At 34.8% G+C, this 21573-nt stretch overlaps 1 protein-coding gene across 7 annotated transcripts in view; it reads right to left on the bottom strand.

Moving 5' to 3' along the window:
- The window catches only part of TMEM161B (transmembrane protein 161B), an 83876-nt gene that overhangs the window by 19347 nt on the left and 42956 nt on the right, over positions 1-21573 (bottom strand). For 4 of the 7 annotated variants that reach the window (XM_032156883.2, XM_032156884.2, XM_032156897.2 and 1 more), the window contains 5 exons: positions 21268-21365; positions 16080-16236; positions 2247-2398; positions 1658-1718; positions 1033-1173 (listed from right to left, as the gene is read on the bottom strand). In XM_032156883.2, coding sequence (XP_032012774.1) covers positions 1033-1173; positions 1658-1718; positions 2247-2398; positions 16080-16236; positions 21268-21365 — 609 coding nt within the window. Of the gene's footprint in view, positions 1-1032; positions 1174-1657; positions 1719-2246; positions 2399-16079; positions 16237-17173; positions 17261-21267; positions 21366-21573 lie in introns of all 7 variants that reach the window. The other 3 variants (XM_032156892.2, XM_058440733.1, XM_032156891.2) reach the window with 2 other exon arrangements.

Raw genomic sequence — 21573 nt, 5'->3', positions numbered from 1 at the left:
GAGGGATGAAGGAGTTTGCAGTGGGAGGTGATAGTAAGTAAATACACGTACAAAGCTTATGTAGAAAAATGGAAGTGAGGTAAAAAAAAATGACAGTCAAAATTAAATTAAAGGGAAATGACACAGGTAAAAGAGACAAGAATGTGAAAAGACTGAAGAATCACCATCATTAAAAATAGGTTTTAAAGAATAGAAATGTTAGGAAATAAGAACTTAATGGTTATAAATACACATATCAAAATGAAATATTCTCAAGTTGGGCTTCTACTGCAAAACAAAACGATGAGACAGGAACTTTGATCTGAATATGAGTTGAAGTAGATATAAGCCTATCTTTCTGCCAAGATGTCTACATCAACAAAAAAAAATCTGTGACAACCACGAAGAATACAGTAAATGGGCTTTGAACTACATATAAAGATGAAATATGACTTGTCCAAACTAACATATAATTTCAGAACTAAAATAGGATTTGGTAGTTAGAAGTAATGTACAACATATAACATTGTAGAGTATTAACAATCCCAAAATAATGTATTATTTTAATAAAAGTCTAATAAGCAGGTCAGTAACTTAAGGAAAACAAACATCTCTTACATACAACTTTAAGTTTTAAAATGTTTTTAAATAAAATTTTACATTAAAAAGTTAATTTAAATAGATTTACATAAAAATTTAAAACAATATTTTAAAGTAAAATGATCTTATTTTTTAAGGGAAATTTCTATGGATCCTCAGTTTAGTTGTAGAGATTGCAATATAAGCCCCTGAATTAGAAAGAACATAAATTTTGAGATTTTCATTTTAACAGATAAGACAAATTTAGTAATCGATGGTGTATCTTTTTAAATACAAGACTTAAAATTTAGAAGCAAATAAAAGAAACTTGCTTATAGTTGAAAGAGGAAGCAGTGTGACATCAAATGGTTATTAATTTTCAATACAATAATTTATGATTACATTACAATATACCTTCATTAAGATGGAAAACATATATTTATCTGCATGTGCTTATGTACATTTTCCGCTTACTGTGTAATTTTTTCTGTTGCCAAATTCAGGGCATCCAGATGCATTTGAGCCAGCCGTAATCCAGGAAATGTCAAAAAAGCCCCAATGAGTGAACAGAAAATAGCCAGGAAAAATTTGAAAGTAAGTTTTGAAACAGGACTCCTAAAAATAAAATTTTTAAAAAAGTTGATAAATTTTTATAATTAGCTTTTGAAGAATTTCTTTTCTTCTAATCAATTATCTTACAAATAACAATAACAGTAAAACAAAGCAAATTTCTACAAAAAGATTGCTATTATTCAAGTACCTATAATGGATTCTGGTGAACTGTAAACTAAATGAGGCATCTCTTTAGTCACAGTCACAGCAACCTAACCTACACATTCAACAGGGAATTGACATATAACTTGGATATAAATTTAATCTCTTGAGGGAGAGGAATTTAAGAAATGCAATATTTACATAAGAATTCTATAAAAGATACTAATTTATATAGTCATAAAAATTATGAGTAAGGATGTTTCTAGAAGTGACAGTCCAACTTAAAACTCTTTACTAATTTAAAACAGCTATTTATAGTAAATACTGCTTTATTAAAAATAGAAAATGTTAAATTTAAATAATGCTTAATTTTTCAAAAACTTACTGAGATTCTAAACCTTGCTTTTCAAGAAACTGCATCGCACTGTCTGAAAAATTTGTAAACCCTGTAGGGAAAAAAAAAAACAACAACAGATTACTCTTATCACAGATGTGAAATACAGAATCTTTCTGTGGAAATAAAATGCTAGAAAACAGAGCATCTTAAATTTTAAAGTGACTAGCTTAGCTCTTTCATGTGTTAATTAGTATGCCATAATGCAATAAAATTTGGTTATTAGCAGGAACAGTCTTTGAAAACATCCCTTTGATATTTGTACATTCCATGAGTGTGCATAAAATTTGCATTAATTCTTCAACTATGTGAGTAAACTTTAGCATTACAGAAACTTATTTAACTGTAAGGAAAAAAATGAGACAGTATTTTTGGAAAAAAAATTAATTAAAAACTGAGCTAAAACAAAAGCAAAAAATGAAGATCTTAATAATAAAGGTTAATTATTTTGAACATTACAGAGTATATGCTTTAAATTTAATTTTAAATATTTATCAGATATAAAACTTAAATACTGAAGTCAAAAATATTAACACTAGATAAAGCAAAATTGATTTTTAAAGTTGTATGAAACTATTACCTGTTTCAAGTCCAAATTCCAGATAATTTTCTGTTACAATCAACACTGCCATTGCTTTGACAAAGAAAAAAAATCCAAAGGTGACACAAACAGATCTTTCACCACCATCTTCTACTTTAAAATAGTGTGTAGTTAATGAAAACAGAACTTTGCTGCAGAAGGAAAAGTTCAGGAAAAACCACAATAACTTTATGGGAGCTATACACAATAATCTTTATAGGACTTGATTGCAATAAAATTTGACTACAACATTTATTTCTAAGTGGAGTTTATAACATTTTTAAATTAAGGAAAAGAGCACCCATATACTAAGTTGTAGCTAGGGAATGTGTTTCTAGTTTATCTCACTCAAATTTTACTAGAAGGTTATTTCAAGATTTTTATGCAATCTGTTCTCAGTGACATGAAAAGCCAGGATAGAGGTTATTCTAGAGAACTGTCTTTATTAGGTATGTCTGTTAAACCAGTTTACATTTATAATTAAACACATAACACAGGAATCATCCATAATAATTCAATAAGTTAAAATTTGAGAATTTTACTAGTAGCTATTGTTGATCTGTGTTATGAAAACTATGTGTCTGGGATCACCACTTCACATTAGTAATAAGAAAAAATCTTTAGAGAAAACAAGTTCCAACTGAGTATTCAAAAACAGCCAAAGTTTCAACATGCTCACCTATTAAAATAGGCTGAAGAGATTATCTTATCTGAACCACCCCAACACACACAAATTGATTTAATCAAGGTTAAATCAGTGCATGGCCCAAAGCTAGAACTCAGATCTCCATTATACACCAAATTGTTCTCCTTGAAATCGCAAAACAAACTAAGGTGCTTGGCAAACAAACCTAGAAAAGCAACCTTTACATAAAGTTCATGTCAAGCATGGAAAATAACAGCTATCATTTAGTACTTGCCATGTGCCAGGCATTACCAATTAACTTTTAATTCTCACATTAACCACATTATTATTGCTACTTTACAGACATTTTAAAAAACTTAAACAAACAAACAAAAAACAACTGTGGGCCGGGCACAGTGGCTCATGCCTGTAATCCCAGCAATTTGGGAGGTCTAAGCGGGCGGATCACCTGAAGTCAGGAGTATGAGACTGGCCTGGCCGACACGGCGAAACCCTGTCTCTACTAAAAATATAAAAATTAGCTGGGCATGGGGGCAGGTGCCTGTAGTCCCAGCTACTAGGGAGGCTGAGGCAAGAGAATGGCGTGAACACGGGAGGCGGAGCTTGCAGTAAGCCAGAGCTTGCAGTGAGCCGAGATCGCGCCACTGCACTCCAGCCTAGGCGACAGAGTGAGACTCCGTCTCCAAAAAAAATTAGCCGGGCATGGTGGCCCACGCCTGCAATCCCAGGTACTTGGGAGGCTGAGGCAGGAGAATCGCTTGAACCCGGGAGGCAGAGGTTGCAGTGAGCCGAGATAGCACTATTGCACTCCAGCCTGGGCAACAAGAGTGAAACTCCATCTCAGAAAAACAAAAAACAAAAAACAAACAACAACAGCAACAAAAAACAACTGTGGCAGAGAGGTAAAAGTAAAAATATCAAAATCACAGCCAGATTAGACAAAGTTGAGATTTAAAACTAGACAGTCTGGATCTAGAATCTGTGCACTTAACAATTGATTATATTGCCTCTAAAACACTGTACATAGCACCTAAGTCAATGTGGTACTTTTAGCAGTAACACATAAAATCTTTTCATAACAGAACTGCCCTGGCAGAAGAATTAAAACATTCTCATAATCAGAAGAATCCTTTCATATATATCTCATACACATAGTCTGAAGGTAATTTTATACAATATATTTAATAATTTTGTGCATGAAAAAAATTTTGACTGCATTTTAACTGCAATCTCTCACATGAGGCCCAGTGTAAAGTTTTCTACTTCTGGTGTCATGTCAGTACTGGAAAAGTTTCAGATTTTGGAGCATTTCGGATTTTGGATTGTAATGCTCAACCTGTATCAAACAATACAGGTCCATCCATCTCTTTTTTGGCATTATAAGGAAGAGCTTACATATTAGAAGAGGACAAAGAAAGATGAATATAGTCAAACTGCAAAACTACAACTGAACTGCTTTTAAGATACAGCTATGATCTCTCACAGCCTAAATGCCTTAAACTCAGGTTTGAAAAACACTGCTTTATTTTTACTGAAAATGTTTACTAGAATCTGTGAGGAGACAATTTCCAACTTCTTTTCTTACACTGAAAAACAAAATCGTATCTTTGGCCAAAAGTGGTACCAAATCATCAGAATAAAATTTCCCAAGAATTACACCTACCACCACACTTTGTTATCCTAGAATAATGAAATTACAAAATATGGCAACACTAAAGGAAAACAAAATTACATGCAATCTGATCCAGACATGAAGCATGATCTTGCACTTATCACTAATACTTTACAGTCCCACACCACAAATGCCTAAAATGGTATAATCACTGCATCCTCACTTCATATTGCATACTGGATAAGTCTTAAAAACCTAATTATTTATTGAGTTCCATATTAGAACACCATCTCCCAATAACCCATATGTAATACTATGATCTGGCCACACTCACATGTTCAAGCTTTCATTCAATAGTCCCCAAATCTCCACCTCAAGCAGAATAGTGTACTTGCCATCTCCTGAGTGTCATCACTACACTGTCTTGGATCATAATCTATCATCTGAACTGCCCTCTTCCCTCCTCCTACCTAATCCAAGACTCAACAAAAGCTCCACATCTTTCACGATACTTAACATTACCTTCCCAGCTGAGGCCATTCTTTTCCTCTTTTGAAGTTATTGTATCACTTACTAATATAATTCACTTGCCATGTAATCATATACTGTCTTAAACTATAGTGTGACAAAGTTGTAAAGAAAGCATTCTCTAGACCTAGAGTGTCTGGCTTAATCCTGGTTCTACTCTTACTAAACTATGTGATCTTCCACTTGAAAATTAATTTCTCTGTGTCTTAGTTTCTTTATTTGTAAAATGCCGCCAGTCCACAACCTCACAGGGCTATTCTGAAAATCAAAGATTAAGTCTTCCTAGTTCTCAGCAACAACTTAATGTTTTCTAGACAACTGAATTAAATATTTAACATGTAATACCAAAAATACGGGAATGTATACAAAAACATATGGATCAATACAATACAAACAGATGATACCATTCCTGATTGTATTTAAATCTTTAAAATTCTATGATAATTTAATTTAAGAGGTACAAGATTAAGAAGTATACAGGCAGTGATGTGCTGTGCAGTGCCTTCTTTTTTTTTTTTTTTTGAGACAGAGTCTCGCTCTGTCGCCCAGGCTGGAGTGCAGTGGCACAATCTCGGCTCACTGCAAGCTCCACCTCCCGGGTTCACGCCATTCTCCTGCCTCAGCCTCTCCAAGTAGCTGGGACTACAGGCGCCCGCCACCACGCCCGGCTAATTTTTTGTCTTTTTAGTAGAGACGGGGTTTCACCGTGGTCTCGATCTCCTGACCTCGTGATCCGCCCACCTCGGCCTCCCAAAGTGCTGGGATTACAAGCGTGAGCCACCGCGCCCGGCCGCAGTGACTTCTATGTAGGTGGCAACTAGACTCACAACTCTCCACTCTGATTGCCTTTCTATGCAGCCAGGCCACTGTGACTCCAGCAGAAGACTAAGATTTTTGCCTCTGAAGAAACTGAACCTGAGGCACAGAAGAGTTTAGATTTAGTCAATTGCACCAAAAACAGGATGATTAGGTGAAAGTCCATACACTCAGAGGTAGTACTCACCTTGGAAACGTGTAGCAGGTTTGTACGCTCCAGGCAGGAGGTTAAGAGATTCTCCTCTAGAGAAACTGAAAGGCCTCAAGGAAAAGACCAACAAACAATGACACTATGGGCTACCTAAAATAAAGCTGGTTTTAGTATTACCAAGCTATTCTTTAGTGAAACTAACCAAGCCCTAATTACATACAGAGCTTCCAATCAGCTTTTAGAGGCCATCTCTTAAAAATGAAAGGAATCCTCAGACATTAAAAAAGGAATCAGAAAACATTTTCTATAAAAGACCAGATAGTAAATACTTCAGGCTTTGTGGTCCATATGCAGTCTCTGTAGCATATTCTTCTGCCTACTTTGTTCCCCTAATCCTTTAACAATGTTAAAAAGCCATCTTTAGCTCAAGAGCTGTAAAAAAACAGGCTGCAACCCAGATACTGTAAGCCATAGTTAGGCAACTATTATTAGATGTATCTAATACGTCTAATAAGATGTATTAGAGCATCACATCTTATAAAAAAAAAACGAGCTAAAATCGACAACAGAAAAAAAGTAACTTCAAGAAAAAAAGAGATGACAGACGCAGCAGAATGAAGTTTAGGTATATAACTATATATACAGAAACAGATACACACATATTTTTATTTAGAGATATTTATAAACATAGGATATGTATATTTCATAAAGCTAGACAAAGATGAATGCATCTTTGAAATAAGAGCAGGATGCTATGAAAAAGGAATGGTTAGACATCAATGAGAAACAGGACAGGAAAAATAAGAAAAAAAAAAAAAAGTCAAAAGTTCCATCAAGCAGAACAAAAAGACAAAATGAAAAGTAAGGCCGGGTGTGGTGGCTCACACCTGTAATCCCAGCACTTTGGGAGGCTGAGACTGGCAGATCACCTGAGGTCAGGAGTTCGAGACCAGCCTGGCCAACATGGCAAAATCCCATCTCTACTGAAAATACAAAAATTAGCTGGGCGTGGTGGCGGGCGCCTGTAATCCCAGCTAACTCGGGAGGCTGAGGAAGGAGAATTGCTTGAATCCAGGAGATGGAGGTTGCAGAGAGCCAAGATCGCACCACTGCATGCCAGCCTGGTAACAGAGCAAAACTCCACCCAAAAAAAAAAAAGTAAGACAAAAAATGATGAGAGGTTAATCCAGAACATAGAATATCTGACTAACAAAAGTGAGACAGAGAAAGAAAATGGGATTGGAGGGACAGAGGGAAGAAATTCACAAAGACATAATCAAAGAAATTTTCTAAACTTGATGTTTCCAAATTAGAGTGCCTACCAAAAGCCCACCACAAGGAAGTAAAAAAGATCCTCATGAAGTACATGAGCATGAACTTTCAGAAACAAGACAAATCAAGAGACAACTATAAAAGTTTCCTCAGAAGAAAAATAAAGCAAAACTAGGTATATGCAAAAGATTAAATATCACCATGATAAGTAATTCTTAATAGCAATTTTCAAGGTTGAGGACAATGGAGCAATGCCTTCAAAATTATGAAGAAAAATATGGATAACCTAGAATTCTATAACCAACCAAATGCCAACAGAATGAGTATAAAATTAAAACACTTTCAAAACTGCAAAGTCTAAAAATAGTTACCCACCCCACATTCATGCTTTAGCAGAAAGCGCCACCAAAACATTTCAACAAATCAAGCAAGAAAGACACTAAATTCCAATAGGAAAGAAAAGTCAAGGACAAGTAGGACAATTTCCTCAGGAGGAAGAATTTTAAATATTTTTACCCTCAAGCTGAAGATGAGCTTCCAAATGATGAACAGGTTCAAGTTTTAGGTCTAAAATGGCAAATTTCTCTCAGATTTAGAATAACAACTTAATTAAATCACATACACTTATAAAAGTACTATTATGGGCTAGGTCCAGTGGCTCACACCTGTAATCCTAGCACCTTGTGAGGTCGAGGTGAGCAAATTGCCTGAGCTCAGGAATTCATGACCAGCCTGGGCAACGTGGTGAAACACCATCTCTACCAAAAATACAAAAAATTAGCCAGGCTTGGTGGCATGTGCCTATAGTCCCAGCTACTCAGGTGGCTGAGGCACAAGAATCACTTGAACCCAGGAGGCTGAGGCTGCAACGAGCCAAGATCATGACTTCACTCCAGCCTGGGCAATGGAGCAAGATTATCTCAAAAAAAAAAAAAAAAAAAAAAAGTACAAGTACCATTATGTTTCAACTTAGTTTATAAACTGCTTTAAAGACCCAATTCTCAAATAAGAAAACGCTGTCTATACGCTAACATCCTGAGATTATTCAAAGATATTTTATCAATGCTCTTTTGAGAAGAAATAGACCATATTCCAAGAAGAAATATTTTGGTGCTAATACACAAGTATGATAAATAGTATCCTAAGGAATAAACAGAGATTTCTCAAAAAACTTTCACAAATTTATGATTATCGCTTTAAAATAGAACACATTTCCACTCAACTAAGTGATTTTTATGTAAACTGAGTTTTTCTGTTCTGTGAAAAAAGATTCTATTGTTTCTCTGACCACTGCTACTAAATAAAATCCCTAATGTTTTTCTATTCAAATAATTAAATCTTCCACCTCTGTTTTTCCATAAGAAAAGGCAACTAAAATACTCAAAATACATTATACTTCACATTCTACATTGCAAAGAAACCTAGAAACTATACCAAGAACTTATTACAGATATACACTGAAAACTAAAAATAAGTACATTAATCCTAATGACCTATTAAGTAAAAGTCTTAAAAATAATCTGATCCTATCTTCCAATGTTAAAAAAATTTTTTTAACAAAAATAATTTTAAACTAAAATATTTTTCATACTTCTTAGATATGCAGGTTCCATTATTTTAATTATAGAGAAAAAGAACCTAAAATTCCCTTAGATATAAGCAAAAAACTATCGTGCATGTTTAAAATGCCATTCCACAAAAAAAGCTTACAGCCAGCCTCAACCTAACCAGATTGTGAAGAGAATAGCCAAAAATTTCTGAAAGCATAATATACAACCTTTATTTAAAATACAAAAGATACTATCTTTTAGTTTCAGAAAAAATTTTATTTTCAGAACAAAATTTTAGTTTCAGAAAAAAAATTATCACTTTGCAGCTAAAAGAACAAAGTCAGACTCAATTATAAATTAATAAACAGAAATAATGTCCTATTACCCCAAATCCCTATTTAACTCTAGGTTTTTGTCTTGAAATCTGAGTAATATGACAGCATTAATGTCACAGAAAAATCTCCATGTTCATACAACAAACAAGCGTTGACATAACCTGCCATATACAAGTTTTCAAGATAAAACAAGTACCTTGGCTCAGATTCAATAACTCTGAGTTTCATTCCTTTTCTCACTAGAACTGAAATCTTATGCAGTTTACCTCAGGGCTTAATGTTTTGTTTTTCCTTATTAATCTAAAGCAGAACATTTTTGTAAATAAAAGAATATAGTAAGTTAGAGCCTTTGAAGGAATTTAGAAATGGTGACTAAGTTGTACTAGTTTGTTGTAGTTGTCTATTTCCCACAGCAAATAAAAGCAACATCTGTAGACTTTTAATATACAAATCTACACACAGAACTGAATATTAAACCAGAAAACTTTAAAATTTATTTTAACTTAAACTAGTCACAGCTTTTAGCTGTGTATAAAATTTGTATGCCTGGCAACGAAAGAAAATTAAAATTTTAACATAGCCATGAAAACATACATAATAGGGTTTTGTACCTTAAACCTCCACATTGTAAAATACAAGCACTGTGGAAATGTGACTAATGATCCAGGCCTTTAACCAAATATAATAGGACTACTGGGAAGCTTTATCACTCTTTGTAGAATAGCTTTCTTCTCACTCAAATTCACATAATTGACTCAGTATTACTCTCTGTGCTACAGCTTATTTCTAAGAAAGGTTATTGGGGAAAAAAAATCTATACATTGCAAAATATTTTCATTTTTTAAAGTTTTACTTCCACCGAAGGACCTCTGGCTTTGCAAACAACATTTTTACCTTTTTACTTTTCATTTTTTCATAAGCGAAAAAGATACACTTCATATCCATAAAATCAGTACACATTCCTACAGCGACTCTAAGACTTCATGGGCCATCATACAGGAAAGACATTTACTAGAAATACTCCACCCTCATTGCAAGGGTTTCTTTACCTTTTTCCTTCCCCATAACATGTAACTTGGCATAAATGGAAGTGGAACACACAGACTTGGTCAGAGAAGATGGTTAGAATTACAAATGAGAAAGAAAGAAGAGTAGAGCTGAGAATTAGTTTGGGTTTACGAGTGAGATTGAAAGCAGCTGTGATGGCTGAGATGCGTGAACAACTCAGGTGAAGCAGAAAGCAGAGCTGATGACAAAAGAAGACTCAGTTCTAGGTTTCAGGGTTCAAGGTTTCAGTGTCACAAATTTTAAAAAGTCATTCCTGTGTTTTTAGAACTTTTAAGATTCTTAGAAAGCATAATTTGCTGTCTTATGTATGTCACATATAAGTGATGGGGGAAAGAAAACAAAATGACCATGGAAATTAAATACTTTGCTTCCTTTTAAGTGAACTGATTTTTAAAGTTTTATGTGTCTAATTTGGGGACCATTTTAACAAAGAACATTTCATCAGTAACAACAGCAGAGAATTTCTGAATTAACTGAGGTATGTATGACTGTGGAATTAAGCAAAGCTATTGTCCTGTGTAATCAATGCAGACATGTGTTTGACTAGTAAGTAGGCACATACAATAAGAAAACAAAGAGAAGCCAGACAGGGGTTACTTCTGCTATATTCCAATCATAGGGTATGAAAGGAAAAACAGGTTATATTATAACTAAAGATAAAAGATAGGATGTAAACTTATTTCTCTCTGGTGTTAAACTGAATATCTGGAATTTAATTCTGGTCTCCTATATGCCTTTAAAGGTGGTAGGTAACTATCACATGCTACAGGTTTGAATAAAAAAAAAATCACATACCCAAGCATACACACAATTTTACTGCCTTCTTCCCCACCCTCTTTGTGGAGAATCAAAGCTGGCAGAAAGTAGCTTGGCCTGTAAGCTCTTCAGCACTTTCTGTCCTCTCTGGGATAGGGAGACAGCCAGCCAGCTACAGGATTCCTGCAGAGATGTTACTGTTTGATGCCTTTCAGGAATGGATTACTTAAAACGAAGCAAAGTCAGTTCAGTGCTAAAGGCTGTGTGGGACCTTTGCTCCCACATTATTAGGCATTATAGAGTAAAATGAAAGATAAAATTTACTCACATAAACAATATGAATAGCTATTAAAAAGTATATTTTTCTAATTTCTCTGGTAGGTATGTATCAAGGGCTCAATCACATTAAAATAAAACTGCCTATCAAGTATATGCATTCCCACATATGTGTAAACCGTGAAGAAAGTGAGGAAAAGAATATTCAATAATAAGCAATACTGGCAGGGCACAGAGACTCATGCCTGTAATCCCACTGTTTTGGGAAGCCGAGACAGAAGGATGGCTTGAGGCCAGGAGTTTAAGACTAGCCTGGACAACATAGTGAGACCCCATCTCTATAAAAATTAAAAATTAGCTGGGTGAAACTGTAGTCCTAGCTGCTCTGGAGGCTGAGGCAGGAGAATCACCTGAGCCCAGAAGCTCAAGGATATGGTGATTTAGGACTGTGCAACTGCACCACAGCTTGGGCGACAGAGACCTTGCCTCTGGGGAAAAAAAAGAAAAGGCAATAATATTTTGGAGAACATGAGAATTCACTGAAATATAAAAAAAGTAACATGACATATAATCAGCTCATGTTAATTATCACAGGAAAATATTCTTGATGTGTTTTATATGACTTGATATCTAGGGATAGGTCTTTATTCTGATTGAATGGTATTTTCACATATTTAATACTACAGAATTAAACAGGAATATTTTCTGTGCTTGAATTTAAAATCTGCTCTTGGAGTTAGTGCAACACTGGATATCTAAGGATGTTTCTCAGCTGACACACGTGATTAGTATTTCTACCCAGTACACTATATACTTTGTGAGGATATTGACTCTTAAGACTTTCTTCTGGCTCTTCTATTCTAAATTATACCTAAATCAATCCAAAAGAGGCAACAGAAAGGTAGTACACTGGTGATGAACTGTCAAATTATATCATATATTTTAAATGGTATCCACTTAACAGGTTTAAAAGATGGTGCTACAATCTCCGGTTAAATATTAAGATGTAAGACATGTACTTCCTCTGCTCATTCTCACAATCTGACTAAGGCATATAAAAAAGTCAAAAACCTCAAGAACAGATAATAGAAAAAGAGACAACAATTAGTAAGTAAGTAAATAAACAAGAAATCAACAAAATTTCGGAAGATGTTAAGTGGATAGAAAAGCAATTAGGTTTCAGCTTTTTCTGCTATACTTGATCTGCAAGGGGAGGAACTCAGTAAGAAGAAAGCCAATTCATTCATCAGAAACCTGGGAAAAGTACTGGAGACACGAGGTACCTTCAAACACAGGGTTGATGAATGGATAAAATAAGATTAAAAGTCTGTACTTCAGTTATTAAGACTTCCCAGATCTAGCCAGTTGTGGTGGCTTGTGCCTGTACTCTCAGCTACTCGGAGGGATGGGGTGGGAGAAACATTTCAGCTCAGGAGTTAGAGGCTGCAGTGAACTATGATCACACCACTGCACTACAGCCTGGGCAACAGAGAAAGACCCTGTCTCTAAAAAAAATTTTTTTAAAGACAGATTAAGCAAATCAGTTACTTTTTATCTCTTCCTAAATCCCACCAAAATGATGGTAAAGGAATCTGGTTTTAAGGAACATAAATGAAGTAAGAGAAAAAGCAATAAAATTGTGGAAGCTAGAAAGCAGACTCAACAGAATGAGGAAGCTCAATCGGACAGCCGAGAAGAAATTTGACTTTTTACTGCAAAACTCCCCAAAAGGATAAGGAATTGGTTAGATGACAAATAATTCTCTACACTAGGGTGAAAGTGCTGGTTACTGAATGTGTGTGTGGTGGTGGCGGCAGCGGTGGGCGAGGGGGTGGGGGGGGGTAATAATAGGAGGTATTAAAAATAAGTACCAATGAAATTAGTACTTTTTAAAAGTAACCAGTTCAATCCGCCCACATCTGAAGCAAGTATGGAGATTTATGCTTTGGAGAGGGTAAAAAGATAATCTCTGGCCTACCCATATGATTCAGGAACTTACCTCACCATGTGCTCAGAGCTTCCATTCAGCTTTTTAATGTCTCACACTTAATTATGGACAGGCAAACACCAATCACTAGAGCTCTCTAAGAAGAGCCTTTAATGTGAAAAACAGCAACCAAACAAAAGCAACTCAGGAGTAAAAAGATACTAGGCAGAAAAAAAAAAAAAACCTTAACAAAATCTATCATTAATATCTTAGACACGGGAAGATAATGTAATCATAAAACGAGCAGAATTCCATCAAAGGGGCAGGTGAACAGAAGAAAAAGAGGTTGTGAAAATTAAAAATTATATCAGAAATTCAAAATAATAAACTCAATAAAAGGTTATGAAACTTAAGAAAATTTCCCAGAAAACCAAATAATATAAAAATATAAACATAAACATATGCATGCAAGAAAGAGAATGACATTCTTGGGAAACCAGTCTAGGAGATCAAATATCTGAATAATAAGCATTCCAGAAAGACAGAAAGTAGAGAAGAGAAAAAGCACCAATAAAATAATTCAGATGAGACTGGGTGTGTCCAGAGTGGTATGGCTGTAGACACGAATAAAATAATTCAAAACAATTTTCTAGAACTCAAGAACACGAGTTCACAGACTGGTAAAGTCCCAACACACGGGATGAAAACAGACTCTAAATAAGGCACATCATCATAAAATTTCAACACACTAGGTGACTAGCTAAAAAAAGATGGTAACGATAACGCAGAGAAAAAAACAGAACTTTAAAAAAAATCAGATGGCTGGGCGCGATGGCTCACACCTGTAATCTCAGCACTCCAGAAGGCCAAGGCAGGAGGAACCTTGAGGCCAGGAGTTGACACCAGCCTGGGCAAGCTGGGGAGATCCTGTCTCTACAAAAAATAAAGAGAGATGTGATTGCACCACTGCACTCCAGCCTAGGCAACAGAGTGAGACCTTGTCTCAAAAGAAAAAGAAAATAAATCAGAAATTGGATTGGCAGCTGCAGTTCTTAAGAGTAAGAATGGAACTTCAAAGACAAAAACATAATTTTCGGCCTGGAATTCTATTCTTAGCCAAAGGAAAAATTAATTTTTAGGGTAAATTTAAAATATTTTCAAAAGCGCAAGGTCACAAAAAATGTAGTTCCCATGCAATCTTTTTGAAGACGATACTGAAGAATATGCTCCACCAAAATCAGAAAGTAAACCAAGTAGGAGGCAGATATAGAATATCTTTAAAAAGAGCTCCAATTTGAGGGAGATGCAAAGAGAATCTCTAAGAAGATGATAACGAGTGATACCAGGGGCATAGGTGCACATCAGGTGCACATCAGGGGCATAGGTGCACCAATCTAGACTGGGGCTTATCTGAGGGTTCCAGGAGGAAAACTCTACTCAAGATGAAATTGACATATTACTTGATACTTCTGAATATATTAAGGCAAGTATTCATTTGTGAATGGTGTTTACATGATCATAACATAAACACTGAATACTGTTCTAAAAACATGACATCACTATATGTGGAAGATGAAATGAATAGAAAATGATCAGTGGTTAACTGGCAGCCCAAAGATATGTGCTTAATCCTTATTTCCAAAGTGAAATGGCAATAGTTAAAGCTTAAAACTAAAATCAAGGAATGGCCTTGAAAGTACATGGAAATATAAAAGCAAGCATCAAACAGAGAAGAGCTAGAAGAAGTTGCCTCTGTAGAGATGGAAATAGAGAAAAGAGTAGGGAACATATATAATTTTAATAAAAATAAGAAAACAAAAATATCTCCCAGTAGTAAAAGCCATGAGTTTTCAGATTTAAAGGGTAAATCTAGAACTTAGCACAATGATAAAACGTCAGACACCAGAAGAATAAAAAGAAAAAAGCTTCCAGAGGGTGTATGTACAAGGCAAAGGATAGGTATATATGAAAAGCAAAAGGATATCCAATTTCTCAAGAGACTTCAAAATTCTGAGGAAAACCTATTTCTTTCTTAGAATTTTCTACTGAGCCAACCTATCTATCATGTATGAGGGAAAAAAATAAAGATAATTCCGGGCAAGCAAGATTTCAAAAAACAATTTAGCACCCTTTCTAAGGACACCATAGAAAAATGTACTCTGAAAAAAAAAAAAAAAAAAAAAAGAAGAAACCAAGGAAGAGGAAATCATGAGATCCAGACAGGGGTAGAGGGAATTCTTGGAAGACAGTGAAGAAAGTCACAGGATATTAGCTATGCAGCAAGTTTAGAAAACTAAAGGCGCCAGGAGGATATTTCCATGGGAAAAAAAAAACAGAAATGAAGTATCTGAACTATTGAGGTTCTACCAATTCTGTGGAAGTTTATAGTTTCCACAATTACAAAAATAAAAAATTATTTAAGGAAGGTAATAATACACTATAATGCCTGGCTGTAAATAATATTTTCATAGGTACAACATGGTAAAAGTGACTATAAATTTAATAAAATGTTATCTCTAACAATTTTGGGAGAATGAAAGAAGGGAAGAAAAGGGAAGAGGGAGAAAGGTGCAATAATACATAAATAGTACCATTATCACAAAATATTTAAACACAAGGAAGGAATTCCCAAAAGAAATGCCTAAAAGAGGTGAACGTGGCTGTCTCTGTGACATTAGACTTGGATAAGAAAGAAAAAGTAGGGCACTGGCATTTTTCTTATATTTAGCTTTTTAAATTATTTACCTCTATTACTTTCAAAATATTTCCAATTACATAAAAAAGATTTCAATAAAGAAAAGCTATCTAATGACATAAAATCTTTCTCAAATCAGAGATGAGATCTAATGGTGTTATCTGCAAAATAAATTAATATTAATGATGTTTTGAAGGATACATTGCAAAAGACAAAACAAGCAGGCACCAGACTAAGCTGATATTCATTTCCTGTGTAGGCTTCATAAAATTGTAGTAGACTTCAGTTACTAGATACACAACTGTAGCAGCCACTGTGAAATCCACCAGCCACTGGTATTCTGGAAAGTAATGCAATGCTGCAAAAAAAAAAAAAAAAAAGTTTCACTTAAATTTTCATAAATAACTTATGAGGATTTATTTATAATTAAAATATGCTAGACTTTATTCATTTGCAATGTAAGATTTACAAATATATGAATCTAAAAATGCAGGAAATAGACTGAGGATGTTAGCATCCCAAACTAAATTTTAATACATCACAAATTAAAATAAACGTTAAAAGATTACCAAAAGTTATTTAAGTTGTTGGTAAAGTATGATTGCAATTTACTGGTACTGTCTTAACTGATTAGCTACTTTTTACAGAAATTATTAGTGTTTTCTTTTAAATATTTAGCTATGATACCTTAACTTTAGAAAACAACTTAGTATGGAACACAACAATTTAGTTATACTGTTCACTTTTGTGAAGTAAGAGTTAAACTTTATGTTACAATTATTGGCTGTACTAATTGTAAACTAGTAATTCTGTGAGATAGTACAGATTAAAATAATAAGGCCAGACGCGGTGGCTCACGCCTGTAATCCCAGCACTTTGGGAGGCCAAGGCGGGAAGATCACCTGAGGTCAGGAGTTCGAGACTAGCCTGGCCAATATGGCGAAACCCCACTTCTACTAAAAATACAAAAATTAGCCGGGCATTGTGGCAGGTGCCTGTAGTCCCAGCTACTTGGGAGGCCGAGGCAGGAGAATAGCTTGAACTTGGGAGGCGGAGATTGCAGTGAGCTGAGTTCACACCATGGCACTCCAATCTGAGTGACAGAGCGAGACTCCATCTCAAGAAAAATAAAATAATAAACTAAATATACCTCTTATACCTTATTTTGTTCTGCAAAAAAGTTTATAAAATGTCTGTTGATTTTCCATAAAACCATACCCCTTCAACAAACTATTCCATTCTTAAGAGTTTACATTGAAATTAACATTCTTTGAAAGTAAATATAATTCCATCACCCTTTGCATCTCAGTTGGCATAGGTATTCTGGTTTACTTCTACCAGAGTGTAGTCCAAAACATCAACATCATTTTTTAGAAGGCCTCCTAAAAATGTAGAAGTAAATCATGTACATAACCATCAATTCAGATGTTCTTATGGCACATAATAAAATGATCTGCATTGCTTTGGACAATTTTTAGTCATAAAATATAATACAATTACACTTGATACGATATCCTTATAGAAAAAGTATTTTGAAAATATCACATACAGTAAGACCTATTAAAAGCAGTATCAAAACAAACTAACCAAATTTTATACCATTTCTGTAAGATGATCATAACATTTTAATAATCCAAAATCCTTTTATAATTAATTTTTAAATTTGCATCAAGTTATTTTGACACTCAATCTGCTTCAACGTACTTTAACTTTTAGGTTAACTGCTTTAGGTTTTCTGAGAATGCAGTGGTGTGATCATAGCTCACTGCAGCCTCAGCTTCTCGGGCTCAAACAATCTTCCCACCTCAGCTTTCCTAGTAGCTGGGACTACAGATGCACACCACCACACTCGGGTAATTTTTTTATTTTTTGTATAGACATGGTTTCACTATATTGCCCAGGCTGGTCTCAAACTCCTGGGCTCAAGCCATCCTCCTGCCTCGGCCTCCAAAAGAGGTGGGATTACAGACATGAGCCACTGCCCCCAGCCCTGCTTTAGGTTTTCTATTGTGATTGACCTACAGCTTCTGAACATAAGCCTGAAAGATCCTGATGTGGTTACAGGATGCTTACCCTCAATCCCTTCCCCCTAAGAAAAAAAAAAAAAAATCACCCATACTGAGCTTTCTATCGGGAAGGAGGTCAGGGAAGTAGATGGAAAGGATAGACCAAAATCCATTTAAGGTTTTCAATTTTATTATCAATAATTGAAATAAACATTCTAATTCTCCAAACCTACCCATACTCATAGGGACTTCCCCCACGGAACTCACTCATAGCAAACAGTGAAGTGACATTCAAAAGTTCTAATGTTCTTTAAGAGGTTCTTATAACAGATAATACAAATTAAGATAGACTTTCATGATAATTATTGGGACATCAATAACATATACATTCCATGAAAGTACAAATTATATATATTCTTGGCTATTTAACTCAAGTGTTATATTCTTTGTGTAATCAATAATACAATGATATATATGCCTTTTAATAAAATATTGAAGTCAAAAGAAGTTAAGACAGAAAACCCTGTACTTTCACCTAATCACATATATACAACATGCATTCACTCACAAATGACTACAAAAACTTACAAACATATATGAACATCTCCCTGCTATGCTATTCTGGTTAACTGGAAATGCTCTTGATATTACATGACCAATTGATAAACGAGTATCATTTGCAACTAGTTCTCAAAATCCTAAAAGTGAAACCAAATACTCCATAAACTACATGCTAAAGCTACAATACCCTAAATTCATTTTTTTTTTTTTTTTTTTTAGTTCATTGAAATAGCCTAGTTCTCACTGAGTGGCTGTACCACATTCAGTGTGTAACCCTGTCCATGTTATTCAACTCTTCTTTCTAATGAGTTAAAAACAAAAAAAAAAAACTGGTAACAGTTACCCACTTCAGAATTGTGCGGATGGGGTTATACAAGTAAAATATTATAATAATGTCTGATACTCAATAATTTTAAGATCTTATTAAAGTTAATTAGCTGACAAATTATTCAATCAACATTATTAGTAAAAATGTCAAAACTACTAAAAATCAGGAAGAATGTTTACATATTCTTGTATTTATACACATCTGTGAACATTTTATACAAGTAAGCACATATAGTAGTGAAACAAATGTGACAACTACTAATCAAAAAGTCAAAGTGCCTTTAAATGTTTTAAATGTTGAATGTGAAATAGTTAAAAAGAAAATAGAGGAAGACATAACCAGTCTTAAAAGTCTAAATGGGCCAGGTGCAGTGGCTCACGCCTGTAATCCCAGCACTTTCAGAGGCCGAGGCGGGCAGATCACGAGGTCAGGAGATCGAGATCATCCTGGCTAACACGGTGAAACCCCGTCTCCACTAAAAAATACAAAAATTTAGCCAGGCGTGGTGGCGGGCACCTGTAGTCCCAGCTACTCGGCCTGTAGTCCCAGTTACTTGGGAGGCTGAGGCAGGAGAACGGCGTGAACCTAGGAGGTGGAGCTTGCAGTGAGCCAAGATAGCGCCACTACACTCCAGCCTGGGTGACAGAGCCAGACTCCGTCTCAAAAAAAAAAAAAAAAAAGTCTAAATGATATTAGACAAGTGATTTATATTGTTCTTCACTGATATTTTTTAGTTCTAGGACATATGTTTACATATACATACAACCTTTACAGATGTAATAATAAACTTTCACATATTTTGAAGCCACCTTGTATCACAAAATAATCCTATTTGAGATGCTAGACCTCTTAAGATTTTTTAATGGTGGTATGATTTAACCCAAGAAGGATCAAATTACATAATGACACTTTATATGACATTATCAAAATTATTTTTTAAAAACACGCATCATTTCATTTATCACATAAACCAGTGGTTCTCAAACCTAGTCAAAAATCAAAATCACTTGGAGCACTTTTAAAAATACAAATTCCCAAAACCTACTCTAGATTTACTGAATCTTCAAGGATGGGAGTAGGGAATCTATTTCAAAGAACTCATCAAGTGGTTTTGATATATCTCCAAGTTTAAAAACCAGTGTTTTAAATTATATCAACTTAGATGCCTTTCCCTTCTAGGATTCAAATAATTTCATATTAATATTATTTTAAACTAGAATCACTGTCATTACATAATATATAGGAGGAAAACTAAATGACATATTTGGAAGTAAAAAATGGATGAAAGTAAATCTTGAATAAGTAAATTTTTCTGATTTCTAATCCAGTTCATTATTCTAAAACCATTTTCCTTTCTACTATATGTGAGAATAAAATACGGGTAATTAAATAGAAATACAGTTGACCCTTGAACAATACAGTTTGAACTGTGCATGTCTACTTATATGCAGCTTCTCTTCCACCTCTGCAACCCCTGACCAGCAGGACCAACCCCTCCTCTTTCTTCTCCTCCTCAGCCTACTGAAAGTGAATATCACAGTGTTGAAGACTTTTATGATGATCTGCTTCCACTTAATAGGAAACATATTTTTTCTCCCTTGTGATTTTCTTAATAACATTTTCTTTTCTCTAGCTTACTTTATTGTTATAACACATTATATAATACATATAACACAAAAAATATGTGTTTTGTTTTGTTTTGTTTTGTTTTGTTTTTTGAGACGGAGTCTCGCTCTGTCGCCCAGACTGGAGTGCAGTGGCGCGATCTCGGCTCACTGCAACCTCCGCCTCTTGGGTTCATGTCATTCTCCTGCCTCAGCTTCCTGAGTAGCTGGGAATACAGGCACCTGCCACCACGCCTGGCTAATTTTTTGTATTTTTAGTAGAGACGGGGTTTCACCATGTTAGCCAGGATGGTCTCCATCTCCTGACCTCATGATCCGCCCACCTTGGCCTCCCAAAGTGCTGGGATTACAGGCGTGAGCCACTGCGCCCAGGCAAAATATGTGTTGATTTTTTATGTTATTGGTAAGTCTTCTGGTTAGCAGTAGGCTATTAGTAGTTAGGTTATGGGGGGTAAAGAGTCATACTCGATTTTTCAACTGCATAAAAGTAGGCACCCCAACCCCTGGGCTGCTCAAGGCCGGACATTTCAAATGCAGTTTTGTAAGCCACATTAGAAAAGGGCAGACAGAAATAAACAGTAAAAGGAAGTCAAGAATTCTAGATAATAAAAATTGACTGTGATCTCAATCTAATAAACAGAAACTGCGTAATAAACTTGTGTAAGTTAGCCTCTTCCAAAAATAGGAAAAATAATACAAGTCAGGTGAACAAAAAAATAAATTTAATTCAAATGAAGTCATTTGAGCTTCTAAGTTCTTAGAAAGATTCCATATTCTGTATAATGGACTTAATGATTAAAATGAAAGTACTTTCACTACTATAATATAAAACTGAGATTTATAGAACATTTTACCAAGATTTCCCTTACCTAAAGTATCCACTTCTGTAACTGACTTTGTTTCTAGATGAAGGTCAATATCCTTTGGAATGGTTAATGGCTTACTTTCAATGTGACCATTATATTTCCTATAAAAATCAGACAAGTGACACAAAAAACAAGTTACCTACACTGTTATCCAAGTGCTTGTTTCAAACTAATTACAGATGAAGTCTTAAATTTCACAGTGAAAAGGCAGAATTTCTAATATTCCATCAATAAGGAGGTAAAGTACTCAAAGGAAGTTTTTTAAAGGGTACTATAAAATTTGAATGTAAATTATCACGTGAATATACA

Source organism: Hylobates moloch, unplaced genomic scaffold (genome assembly GCF_009828535.3).
Source record: "Hylobates moloch isolate HMO894 unplaced genomic scaffold, HMol_V3 SCAFFOLD_6, whole genome shotgun sequence".
Lineage (NCBI taxonomy): Eukaryota > Metazoa > Chordata > Mammalia > Primates > Hylobatidae > Hylobates > Hylobates moloch.
The sequence above is the reverse complement of the archived record's forward strand: the minus strand, read 5'-3'. Positions and strand labels throughout refer to the sequence as shown.